Source organism: Pleurodeles waltl, chromosome 8 (genome assembly GCF_031143425.1).
Source record: "Pleurodeles waltl isolate 20211129_DDA chromosome 8, aPleWal1.hap1.20221129, whole genome shotgun sequence".
NCBI lineage: Eukaryota > Metazoa > Chordata > Amphibia > Caudata > Salamandridae > Pleurodeles > Pleurodeles waltl.
Window position 1 is genome coordinate 400,481,923 of NC_090447.1, and position 14,050 is coordinate 400,495,972.

Consider the following 14,050-nt stretch of genomic DNA (forward strand, 5'->3'; position numbering starts at 1 on the left):
TAAGTGGCATCATGGCATCAGTTCCATATATATATATATATATATTTTCCCTCTGCTCATTAAATTATATAAGGGAGTCAAGCCAAGTTTTAAACTTCCGTGTCCTCCCTCACCCCCCACAGCACTCCACCTGCTGTTGTACCAGCAGAAGCACTAGTGCTACAAGTTTTCTCTTAGGGGAGGGGTTCTCTTCAACTCACCCTAGAAGAACAATTCTGGGATCGAAAGACATCCTCTAGTAGATCTTCTCCGACAGTGTTGACATTATCATTGTATGTATGTCCCAATACAGCTAGATTTCACCAATTGACCAAGTTCAGAGCTTGTCTGGCCTCCCACATTTCACACAATGTTCATCATCTCTAAGGCCAAATTTCCAAAGAGTCTTAGGAGTATAGTAGTCTCACGGTAAGAATTTAAAGTGCATAAAACATAGCCGACTACTAGGGGAATAAAGCCTGTGTAGGAGCTGCAGAATTTCCACAACTCCTCTGCTAATTGCAACCCACTTTCCTCCTGAAATCCAACCTTATCATCAATGCAAACACTGCATCTCGTGCTGCACAGTTTAGAGATAATGTGTCTGTGGGAGATGGCGAATACCAGAATTCCCAAGGACTAGGAGGGGGTGGGCTTTTGGGGAGTCTCCAGGAAGTCTGACCTGCATGATCCCTGAAGCCAGTAATATAACAATATGTCCAAAGAAGTGTACAGCAAAGATTTAAAAAAATGTTTAAGCGTGATAAAGGTTCCATTTGTACAAGTCTCCCCAGCGCTGCAGGCCACAAGAAGATAATTGAGAATCTGCCTTTGGTTTGTGGGATTACTGGCAGCAATAGTTGATGGTCAATGGGCAAAAGAGAGCCACCCTTCTGCCAAGATTGTTCAGTGCCCATGCAGTACACATAACAATGGCCATCACTCATGTTTGATGTGCACTGAGTGCACCTATTAGGAACTGCAATGGAATAGGTGCATCACTATCTGTTTCAGCTGCTAGATGTGGCATATATAGATATGGGTAGTGCCAATAGTGAGCAAAAGGAGCCTGGGCACACATATAGTATAGGTTCGGGTCGGAGCCTCCAACCCGCCAGGATGAAAGGGAAGCATGAGTGTATCCCATTTAATTCTGGGCTGCCTTCACAAGCCAACCTAATTATCTGAGAATGAAGTGCAGTGGAGAAGCATTTCATAAGTGGTACTGGTATATGAAAGATACATTATCCTTGGATGAATCACAATCTGCCTAAACCCTATCTGACATGCCAACAATAGTGGGAGAGACAGCCAACGTGTAATTTGGTCCGCCCCTGCAAAGAAAGATGAATCAATGGTGTCCCATATAAGCCGATCACAGGGCCGAGAACTTTCCCTTAATATGCAGCTCAGTCCTGCTTGCGCTGAGTTTCAAAAAGTTGTGCCACATTCACAGATGTGCAGTCAACAAACAGTCTCAATGTCTCAGCCTTTTGTCATAGATACAGCCCATCTAGAATTGTTAGCCCACATCCCCTGTCCACAGGTACACAAGTTACCCAAGACATGTTTCTGGCTCATTGGGTCTCATCAGTGAGATGTAGCTTAAATCCTATGGAAAAGTGAAATACAGGACCCAAGGCAGTTTACTGTTCACACTTATGGTGTCTCGCTGAGATAACCAAAATCGGACTGATAAAATGTTTGAATCAATCTGATCTTCTATTAACTACTCTCAACCAAATTCCAGTCCATTGTTTTTTGCTCACTCTACTACTAAAGTCAAGGAAGGACGATAGGCAAATCTGTCTTAGCTGTGTCCAAAAAGTGGCAGTGCATCCCAAGAGTAATTTCTGGTCACTGAGATTTAAATTAAGCATTTAGTTTCTTCCATATGATATCCTATTGTTTCAATGCTATCACTTAATTTTCTTATTAGTAGGGGCGTGGGCTTTCAAAACTATGAAGACAGTAAATATTTTTCGGCATTACAAGTGACCATCCACTGATTTAACTGCATCGGTAAGGCGCTGTGCAGTGATCAAACTGAGTTTGTGTTAAGAAGCTATACTCACCTTCTTTAAGTCTCTATTAACACAGCAGCTATCCAAACACAAATAAGTCAAAAATGCTAATTCTATCCCCAAACTTGTCTGTGGACCCATAGGAAAATGTCACGGTAAAGAATACTACGACACCCACTTAAATTGCAACCATATCTTGAAAAAATGGGGAAGCGCACTAACTAAAGAAGTGATTTGTAAATGTCTGGAGTTGTTCTACATTAAGGATTCACCAAAAACTGATGGCTTGAGTGGAGAGGATTGAAACTGTGGATGTCATGACTGTATTTTAGGTTTCCGTAAGACCTCACGTTAACTTAATCAGTTTAGAATGACACTGCTCACCAGTGCATAAAAGAATTATATTTAATACAGCAAACAAATTATTGAAGTTTCGGGGTTCCATCTCCCACAAATTTAAAAAAGTGGTTCATAAGGTACATTTCTGGCAAGACAAATCTGTGGTAGTTTGTAAAACAACAAACAAACTTAGAGCTAGTCTATGGGAAATACTTGTGTTGATGCTGCGAGTAGAAAAAAATACCTGCTTCAGTGAACAAGCTTAAATGTTTTCTCTTTAATGAAACGTCATCTGCAGTAATCTTCTTTGTCTGCAAGAATGTCAAGGGCTTATAGTTTTTGCTGAGACTTTTTTTCCATATAGAAGGAGATACAAAAACAGAATTTGGCATTAGGGAGCATATCACATGCTGAACCAGGATATATTTTACAGTCATTTTGGGCTGTCAAACACTGCCATTAGGTGGGAAAGATGTTAAGAGACGGAAATGCCTTCAAATAAAGCCAACAACTGTGCCACCTTCTTTTCTGCTAACATAAAATCCATATACCTGTTCATCCAAAGACTCGCAAAATCATCCCCAAGCCTATAATGTCTCCTTTACTCATGCCACCGGCTAGGTCTAGCATATCCATACTTCTTATCACAACCTCAGCTGACATCCCCCAAGTTCTCTGTTCTGATCCATACATTAATAAATCATATTTGTAGAGCGCAATGCTACCCCAGCTCATGGTGTCCTACCGCTGAAGCTACAAATACAACCGTCTTCCTTGTCATGTGGGCCTATTTGTGACACACAAGATCAAGGACCTTTTCAATAACTCTCCTTAATTCTTATTCATGGATGTTCAAGTGGTCTTTGTAATCAAATGGTTTTCTAGAATGTTTTAAAACAGCTGTGGACACCTTTAAATTGAGATGGTTATGCTTTCTGTGGATCATACTAGTCCCTCATTGTTCCTGTCCAGTCTCCCCCTCCTATTCCAAAGTCCTGGTTCACCTACATTTTACCATGACACACTATAGCTAACATGTGCCGCTACGCCAAATAAGGTATACACAAAATGCATTCCATAGGGCACGCTTTCATATATCACTCTTCTCATTACCATCAAATCAACAATTCCCATCCTCACTACCTTGATCTTTCAGCAACCATTGACATGATCGGGAATGAGACACTCTATATATCCCAGGCATCAAAGAGACAGTACCGTCCTATTTTTCAACCTATCTGTCCACCAGTTATAAACTGTCATGGTGCTTTTCCATATCATCACCACCTTATGAAAGTTTCCCATGGCTCTTTAGTTATGAAATGTCTTTTCTCTGGACTTCCTCATTTTGTGCAGTAATTTCCTCTTTCAGATTCTTGTGTCAGTTTGCCGACAAATTCCAAATATTATTCACTCTCCAGCTCCAGGAATATGTCATAGCAGTCCGTCACTTGTAACACATATTCAGTTCTAAATATAAATCAGTAACTGGAAATCCTGCACTGCCTGACCACCATCTGCTTCACCTTCTTCTATGTCTGACATGTTTCTCGTCCCCCACTTGGAAGCAGCTGTGATAGCAAAACGAAACTTCATCAGAAGCACGACAACCCCATTTTCAGTTCTCAGCATTAGACAGACAGGCTCCTACAGCTCGTTCCTCAATGTAACTATTCACATTAAAGTTCTAGTTGTAAACAAAACTTTCTACAGCAACAAAATATTTATCAGACTTCTAGAGTATTCTTTCCTTACCATTGATAAAACATTCAACTTCACCAGTTGCACATTATGGCCCTGATTCTAAGCTTGGCGGGCGGCGGGAGCCGCCCGCCAAGCGGGAACCGCCAGAAGACCGTACCGCGGTCAAAAGACCGCAGCGGTCATTCTGGGTTTCCCACTGGGCTGGCGGGCGACCGCCAAAAGGCCGCCCGCCAGCCCAGCGGGAAACACCCTTCCCACGAGGAAGCCGGCTCAGAATGGAGCCGGCGGAGTGGGAAGGTGCGACGGGTGCAGTTGCACCCATCGCGAATTTCAGTGTCTGCAAAGCAGACACTGAAATTCTTTGTGGGGCCCTCTTACGGGGGCCCCTGCAGTACCCATGCCTTTGGCATGGGCACTGCAGGGCCCCCAGGGGCCCCACGACACCCCATACCGCCATCCTGTTCCTGGCGGGTGAACCGCCAGGAACTGGATGGCGGTATGGGGTGCCAGAATCCCCATGGCGGATTCCCATGGGCAGCGGAAAGTCGGCGGTACACCGCCGGCTTTCCGCTTCTGGCCGCGGCTGTACCGCCGCGGTCAGAATGCCCGGCGGTGCACCGCCAGCCTGTTGGCGGTGCTACCGCCGACCCCGGCCCTGGCGGTATTTACCGCCAGGGTCAGAATGACCCCCTATGTGTCATACCTAAGTGAAGCTCCAAGTGACCTTGCTCACTGCCCTGTGAAAAATCAAGACCTTTCCAAATTCCTCATCAGTGCATGCAAAGCAGTCCACAGAATACCCCCTACCTTGAGCATATTGCATCTGCTAAGCTGCTGGCAGGCCACCACGCAGTACCGCCCACCACTTATGTTGTATAGTGGTGAGCTTCTGTGTGGTTCTTTCTATTTTGCCCCATCTAACCACCTTTGCCCTCTAACATCATTAGTTTGTCTCTGTATAGTATAAAGTGCTTGTGAATGCTTTTAGAAGATAATTTAAAGCAGTCACCAAGGTCCTGCTGTTTGTGGCCAATACTGGAAAGGCATTTCTGTCCCTCATTTATTTCAGCATAATTATTTCTGCACCAGCGATTTGGCCATATCATACAGCCACGTAAGTATTATCTGTCAGGCGGGCATTTTTAGACCATCACTATTGTCTTCTTAGCCAAAAGCGATGCAATTTTCCTTGTTGCTTCTGTTGTTTTCTAGGACTATAGCCCTACAGTTGTGTCAAACCTTCTCCAAGATCTGTCCAGTTGTGACATTTTAATGTGTTATGTGTAACCATCTCTCATTGCATAGTCTCTGACACTTTATGCATGCGGTTCGTTCAATGGCTATTTCTAGTCAGTGGTTCAATTGCATCAACCAGAATCTGACATTTCAAAACACCTGTTTATATTCATGGATATCGTGCTCTGTACATCAGCTGGTATTAGCAAATCATATGTCTTAATATCTATAAGCTGAGGCAGCTTTAGGATTTTTGTAGTCTTTTTTTAACCATTAACGCTTTACATAGCGTCTAAATGTGCATACCCCTTCCATAATACCCTTAGCCTCCTGAAAACAATATTTTATACTATTATTGGTCCCCAGAAGTCCTTTATTTCTAGCTGCAGTCTTCCATATTACAACAATTCTCTATTTATGAACCAAATTCTTCCCTATATTTGGACAAGGGCCTGAGTTGCTGATCTCTAACAGGCATCACAGTTTTTCAAATCTTAAACACTTACACAGCATAACGTTTCTTTGCTGCTTTTTTAAAGTTGCTATGGACCCACAAGGGAGATTCTGACATTTATGGGCATTCCGTGTTTATCTTTTTTTACGACTGATTCCATGTCTGATTGACCTTTGATATCACTTGTGGCAATTACATAAGCTCTGCAATACATAAACTACCTATATCAGTTGTAGAAAACCTGTCAGGAAAGTTTTTTCATGGTGCTAAAATCACACTCTCTTTCAGAATGAAGGTGTGCTGCTCTGTCAGGGTCATCAGTGCTCTATGTGCACTGTAAGTCAGTCTGTATATAAATATATTGTTATGCCCAAATTCCAGAAAAAATATTTGCCCTGTACACCAGTAACAATGGTAGTGCCTGTGCACACCTTCCTATAAATTTGTCCAGAGAAGATGAAATATTTGATCTAATTAATCTAACTCTAATCTAAGGGCCTGATTTAGCTCTTGGCGGATGGAATACTCCATTACAAACATGACGGATATCCTGACCGCCGTATTACGATCCCCATTGGAAATAATGGGATCGTAATACAGCGGATGGTATAGCCATCACGTTTCTGACTATTTCCCTCGCCAAAACCTAAATTAGGACCTAAGTCTTTCCACTTCTACCAACAAGGCTTGTTCTGCCTCAGTCTTTTAGCCTTCAAAAGTGAAGGAAGTTTGTTTCAACTTCCTAATGTTATGTTCCTATCATGGAAGTTTCACCATTCATTTATGCAGTGCCATTTACCAGTGGAAGCAATATCAAATGCAGGGAGCTACCCTATTGGAGGCCTCACTGCATTTCCCAGCCGCTGTAAATCAACCTATAATCTTGCATGGGATTCCTACACTGAAGACATATTCCACCATTAAGGTAAAGGCAATGAATTATTCCATTTTGGCACTTCAAAGTGGTTTTCACAACTCATACTTTCAAATTAATTTTTGGCATTTAGTAAGGCCACTGCATACTCCACCTCATTTGCCCTCTAGAAAAGTCTCAGTTACCTTTACAGCTTATACAAGGAGCCATATGATTCACATTTTTGGGATCATTGACAGCCTTCGGAATCAAAGTACTGTTGATTCTCTTAGCAAGGGTGGGGAATTCTCCTCTGTCCCTTGAGTACAGATACATATTTGAGACTTTCAGTGAATTATCTTTTATATATTAAGTAGAATTTTGCAAGAAGGTCATACAAGCCTGTTCTTTTTTCGGAGCCAATACCACATGAATATTTAACGAAGGTCCTAGGAGACGGTTTCCTCCTGAACATGTATTTCTTTCCTTTATGCTGTGCTTCTCTTCCATAGCCAATAGCTTAAAGGCCGTAATGTTGTTGTGGAGCAAGGCATAATTGTAAATGGTAGGTCCCTCTGACAGAGAACAAGATAAATAATATCCTAGAAGATGTGCATGTTCTATCTATAAGCCATTGGTTATGGAAACCATAAGTAATGGGAATTTCATCAAAATGCAAGTTTCAGAACTTGGGTTCAGAAAACAAGAAGTCCCACCTATAGTGGTTAACGGAGGCTGGTGAGTGAAGTCTGTTTTCATAAACAATGGCTATTGTATGATTAAGGAGTATGCACTGTCAGTATTGTGCTAGTGATCACAGTAAGCGTAAAAAAAAGTGGTTCACAGGTAAGGTAAGATGCAAACCTTTGAGCATTGTTAAAGTGAAGTCTACAGCACACAGAAGAATCAGGAGAAAAGGCTAAAACGAGTCTTCTAGCCAGTATTTAATTTGTAAAAGAAGAACTCCTGGGTCCCAAAGTGTTCCTCAGAAGCCCAATGCTGCTGCTGCTGAATGTCCGTATGCTGAATATCAAGGCTATTTTGTCTTGATTTCACTTCAGGTCTTGTTCATCCATCACTCTACTATCCTAGCCCTTCCGACTCATTCTTGCAAGCTTTTTGTCAGCCCTGCTTTCTCTCTTTGTCTCTGTTTTTCTGTCTTTCCCTTCCACAGTCTTTCAGCCTTTGCTGCCGTTCTCCTCTCTTTCTTGTTCTGGGTCTAAGGCAAATGATGATAAATGAACCCTGAACCCCAACATAGAGTTCCAGTGGGTCACATCTGCAACCAATGGCTTAAATTAAGTACTGCCATTAATTCAAAGTAATCTGAAAGATTCACCGATTCTGCTCACAGCATCAGATCAACAGACATCTGTGATGGCCAACCAACATACAGTTGAGTGAGTAGTGACTTTTCTGCATTACAGCAGCATGCTCACATCAATTTTAAGGTAGTGTGCAAATCATGCACAGGCAAGAGACCCAGTATTTCTCTGTACCAAAGCTTGATAGACTGTGGACAGCATGAACTGAAATCATTTTTTTGAGGCAACACTCAGGCAACTTAGGTAATGTTACCTTTTGAATGAATTGAGGGGGTGAATATGTGTGAGTACAAGGCTGCATTTAGAAAAAGAGCGTAAAAGACTGACAATAAATTAATAGAGAAGAATGAGATAGTGAAATGGTGAGTCACTAATGAAAACAGAGCTCCTTCTATTACTTTTATTAACTGGATCTTTTCTCTCCGTACCAAGATATGGTATCTGGTTTGTAATTCCAACTTTGGCTGGCTGATTACTCAGTCCAAGTACATGTTGACCGAGGCCAAGTTGAGATTCTTTCCTTGCCTTTGAAAACTTTTTATGGTACATTTGTCATTGTTGAGAATTTAAATAATGAATGGAAAATATAGTTTGAAAATGAATAATAAATATATGTTCATAATTAATACAAATGGTATCAAATGTGTTTTGTATTGACAGATCGGACCTTTGATCTTAAAAACAAAGCATGCCTACCAATGTCTGATCTAACTGCAGTTGCCAAAGGGGATATTTGTAGTACAAAAGGTGCAAGATCGAAATCCACTCTATGGGAGATGGACGTGCAGTCTCTTGTCTCATCACCTAAGTGGCTACAACTTCATGGACTGAAGAGAAACAACTTGACCCTCTCCCAGATTTTTGAGCAGATTGGATTTTTGCACAAGCAAGGTATGCCCATTTTGTTTATTTTTAGTCAAGACCTAGTTTTCTAATGTGAGTTTTTCTTCTTAAATCATTCCAAACTGTAGAATAGCCTCATGGCCGTGTGCATAGTTAAAACACTTGACATTGGTAAACGCTTTACAGAAAACAGAAATTTTCAAAGCGAAAGTAGCTCTTCCGTCACAGCGGGAGAGACAATACTACAATATTCACTGCACTCGGGAAACTCGCCCCATAATGCTTTGCAGGGCATTACTGTTACAAAACATTTTTGCTCTGCTCATAACTCAGCTTGTGGTGGTCCTAGGACAATGGGACCACCACTAAAACATTCAGCATGGCACACTCCTTCTGTCTAGGTCATCTATGAGTCTCCACACTAGGTTAGTGGGGACCCCAAAATAATACCCCTTCCACCATGCAGTGTCTTTTTAAGCACTCTCATGGCTGGAACTTTTGTTTTATGGTTGTGATTAGCTTGTATTTTAAGGATCTTGTTTGTGGTATCATTGCTGTATGACTGCTACTTCTGAAAATGGATAATGTACTATGCCATCTAGGATCTAAATGTATGGTTACCTGTATTCTTTATTGCCATTTTCATTTTGTGTTATTATACTCTTTAGGGTATGATTATGCAGTTCCATGACTATGTTTCGTACAAATGCTGTTTTCATTGTGTTGTTCTCTAGGGGCTGTTCTAAGCATTACAGTCATATCAACATACTAAAATATTTGTGGCACAGACACTTGCCCCATAATGCTTTGCAGGGCATTACTTTTGCAAAACACTTTTGCTCTTAACTCAGCCTGTGGTGGTTCTAGGACAATGGGACCACCTTCAAAACATTGCCCACAATGTGCTATTTCAGTCTACACCATCTCTGGGTCCCCACATTATGTTAGTGGAAACTCCAAAATAATAACCCCTACCACCATTCTTTATCTTTTTAAGCTCTCTCATGGCTGGAACCTTTGTTTTACAGCTGGAAGAAGTTATGTTTTATGGGCCTTGTTTGTAATATCGTTGCAATAGGCTTGCTAGCCTTGAAAATGTGTAATGCACTACGTTCTCTAGGGGCAACAAAAAAACAAATATGGTTACATTGCATTATTTTACATGACCTCGTTTCTTACAAGTGGTGTTTTTATTGTAGCGCTCTCTAGAGGCTGATTGAGCATTGCAGTAAACATAATATAATATTCGCAGCATGAAAATCCTCCCCATAATGCTTTGCAGGGCATTACTTTTACAAAACGTTTTTTGCCCGCAACTCAGCCTGTGATGGTCCTAGGTCAATGGGACCACCTTCAAAACTCTTTTTCTGTCTACATCATCTCTTGGGCGCCACACTGGGTTAGTTGGGCCCCCAAAATAATAACCCCTCTCACCATTCAGTGTCTTGTGAGTGTTCTCATGGCTAGAACTTTTCTTTTACAGCTGGGAGAAGTTTTGTTTCAAAGGCCTTGTTTGTAAAATCTTTGTAGTAAGCCTATTAGCCCTAAAATGTTTTCTAGGGGATAAGTATATTGTTATAGGCTACAATGCTTTCTCCTGGTATTTTCATAGACTTATGCATAAACTTATGTCCTCTAGGTACTAACAATATGGTTATCTGACCATGTTTCTTACAAATAACATTACTGTTATGGCGCACTCCATGAGTTGTTTTGGGCATTATAGTAAAATGCCAACAGTTTATTTTTGATAAAGGCTTGTGTTATAATTGTATACGTTTTAATAATCTCTCCTTATTACAAATATGACCATGATTCAGAACAACTTAACATCCATATTATGTTATGGCTGTTTAAATATATGTTTGAGTGGCCCTTCAAGTTTATTTCTCCTCTGTGGCTGTCTTGTGTCTTTTTTGAGGAATTGTGTCAGCCAGCCAGCAACTCATATGGTGGAGTGATGAAAGTGGTATTCTATTGGAATTAGCATGGCAGATTTAAATTAGGATGCTAACTGGCAACATTTTCATTTTTGCTGAAGATAGAGGAAGAAGGTGAATTGAAGTGCTTTAGTTATTTGCAGGGCCACTAGAGTTCTATGGCAGGAAAAGATAAAATTATGAGGCAGGTTGACCAATTTATGAGGCAAGAAAAGTCCAATTATGAATTTGCAATGGCAATAGCTATAACTCGAGCAAATGTGGGACGTATTGCATGCAAATGCTTGTTGGATAGGCAGTTTATCCAGTTAAACTATTTGTTTGTGTCTTAGGACCCATTTAGTCATGAGTGGCCACGTTTAGATATCTAATCAGAAGGATTTTATTTTTATTTTTACCAAATTGCCATTCCTAGGAGAAGATGGGCAAGAAACAATGACATTGCTTACAGAGAATTTAAACTTCTCACTAAATCTTGTACTAGATAGGAACTTGTGTGAGGTAAAACTCTGTGATATGCAACAAACTTGCAGAAACTGATATGTTTACTTTTTAAAATTGTTTTCTTTTTATGCCTCATCATCACATTGTTGCACTATGGTTGGAAGGCTGTCTTGTAGCTTCAGTGGTTTTGAAGATAAGACATATTTGCCAAGAGTAGGGATGGATCACTCACCAGTAACTGAATTATTGAATAGTGCACCTCTGTAAAATAATATGGTTTGATGTATTTCGGTGTAGTTTTATGTATAAATATAGTACTCTACAACACAGGGAAATTTGCTGAGGAAACAGTTTGAGAGAAATTAGATAAGATTTACACATATGACTAGCAGCTCTCCTGTAAAGTGCCATGATACCCTTGGGCCACATTTGTGCTACATAAAATGACAAATAAATAATTAAATTACCGTTTTGCACTTGCTAGGTGGGAAGCTCTTACTGTTGTTTTCAGAAGGTGAGCAATGAACAAGTGAGGGACAACAAAAGCAAAAACACAGAAACATGGAACAAACCACTAGCTTTACGTTACTCAAACGTAGGTTAGATACAATAAATGAACATGGCAAATTATTATAATTGATTATGCGCCAAATTAATTTCATTGAGAGTGACCAGATAAGGATACAATGAATCCAGTACATCTCGTTAAAGTATAATTTTATGAATGTTTATTGAAAGCTTTTGCAGGAGAGAGAGAAAGTTAAATATACCCTCAATTTTACCAGTGTTTTTGGTACTCTTATTATTGTTATATGAACTGTTGTTGTGCAATGATGTGTGTACAGAGAGGATGCCATTTGATTATGAGGCATTTACTAAGTACTTTGTGCTCCTATGTCAAAATGGAGATATGCCTGGCATAAGTATTTAACTAGATGAAGTAACACAAGAATCAGATTGTTTGGAAGAATAATGAGTTGCAGGCCCATGATGAGCGGGCAATCATTTTTACAAAACACACAGGTCAGTAATACACCCTGTGTTGATGGCATTGTTTAATACATTGCAAAAGCACAAACATCAATGTAAGCTGTAACAATGAAAAGATTAAACTAAGGCCGATCAAGAGGGGCCATAAAACTCCCATCACTGCTCAAATCCCTTGTTGTGTAAGGCTGAGAATTCTAAAATGTGCAGTCATTGTCACTCTCGGCTCTGCTTTCCTCAGGTAATCTTTAGCTACCCAACTGCCAAAAAGTACTGGTAGAAAATTCCCAGCAAAGAGTGAGACATGCAGCATTCGCTTAAGAAAGCACAAATTCCACATTTTACTGGGAAAATTTAGAACTGAAGAAATTTGCCACAACCAGCAAAATCAAATACCGCTCCCTAGGGTTTGGAAATTTACTAGGTGCAGTAAATACTTACTCCCTACTTCCCCTTATCTTTGGGACCTATGTGTATTTCCTCCTGGGCTATGACTTTAAATAGAACTAGTAATAATATTGCTACCATGGTGCTTGCCAGATGTTTCCCTTGATGACAACCCAGATTAATTCAGGGCTGATTCTCTTGTGTAGTTTAAAAAGGGTGAATGAGATTATTTTTGGGGATTGCAGTAGATTAACATTGCAAAACTGCTGGCGGTGGCTAAAGTTGTCAATATTCCTCATTGCGATTTAGCTTCTTTTAGTACTATGGAAGCTTTGGATGATCTTGGCCTAGATAATCCCGGTCCCCTGATACACCGCTGTAAACAATTGTTGTCCAAGTTTTTTTTGGGATTCTTAGAGAAGTAATTTAGCTTGAGTAGAGTTTGCTAATTCTGGCCCAACTTTCCTGGATGGCATTTTCAAAAATGGCAGATGTGTTGCAGTGATGATGCAATATTTCAGTAACCATGAGACCTATCTACTTGATTTTGGTGTCAAAGCATAGGTTTTGGGGGGTCAAGTAGTCTTATAGAGACAGAAAATAACTTCTCAGAGCAACCTTTCCACCACCTTCCAAAATGGTGGCTTTAATAGAGAAAGCTGATACATATATAGAAATGAAACAAATAATAATGTTTTTTAAAAATCTTTTATGTATACACCAAACAATGTTTATGATCTGAATATGAAAAAAATAATGTTTGTCACTCCTGTTTTAGACACATTTTCATAGTTCACTTTATTTGTTTTGGCAATCACTTGTGGTACATTTGCAGAATCCTGAACATTTGAGAGAGGACATCGACAGGGACATCTTTTTGTAGCACAGGTTTTGAAAGTACATGTACGTCTAAGTTCTGTGGATAGAGGCTTTAGAAATTTCATAGGTTTTAGCACCCCAACAATATCTCCCGAACCAAATTCACACAGATCTTTCTCTAAATATGCATGATCCAAAACATTTATGTATCTTCTGATCAAGTAAAATGCCCTTTTAATGTGTCCACGCACAGAATATAACATTGGTGGAAGGTCACTTAGCTGGACTGATCTGTTGAACTCGCTGTACCGAAGATTGTCAGAATTGTGACAGTCAGAACATGTTTTCCACACAGGCACACAGTATTTTTCTTTGTCTTTAAAGACACATGCTTCTTCTGTCTCAGCAACCCCTTTTAGAAACTTCACAGGTTTAGCAGTTAAAGCTCCAAGCTTTGTTCCAATTTTGCTTATAGTGTCATCATCAGTAAGAATATGTGCATTGAGAAGAACACTGGGCATCTCTGGGTCAAGTTTCTTGTACTGAATGTGAAGTGGGATTAAGGCCTTCATTTTAACATTGGCGGTAAAAGCCGCCTACCGTCGCGGCGACGGCTGCCAAAAGACCATCGCCGCGGCTACCATCCATTCACCTAATTATGACTACAGCTGGATTTCCGCCACAAGAAAGGAGGAAATCCAGCTGTGGCCATACTG

The 14,050-nt window shown here is 40.4% G+C and overlaps 1 protein-coding gene across 3 annotated transcripts in view; it reads left to right on the plus strand.

Annotated features, from left to right (window-relative positions):
* Positions 1–14,050, plus strand: part of VWA3B (von Willebrand factor A domain containing 3B) — an 829,217-nt gene that overhangs the window by 38,335 nt on the left and 776,832 nt on the right. For all 3 annotated transcript variants that reach the window (XM_069204269.1, XM_069204271.1, XM_069204270.1), the window contains one exon: positions 8,575–8,805. In XM_069204269.1, the coding sequence (XP_069060370.1) occupies positions 8,575–8,805 (231 nt within the window). The remainder of the gene's footprint in view (positions 1–8,574; positions 8,806–14,050) is intronic.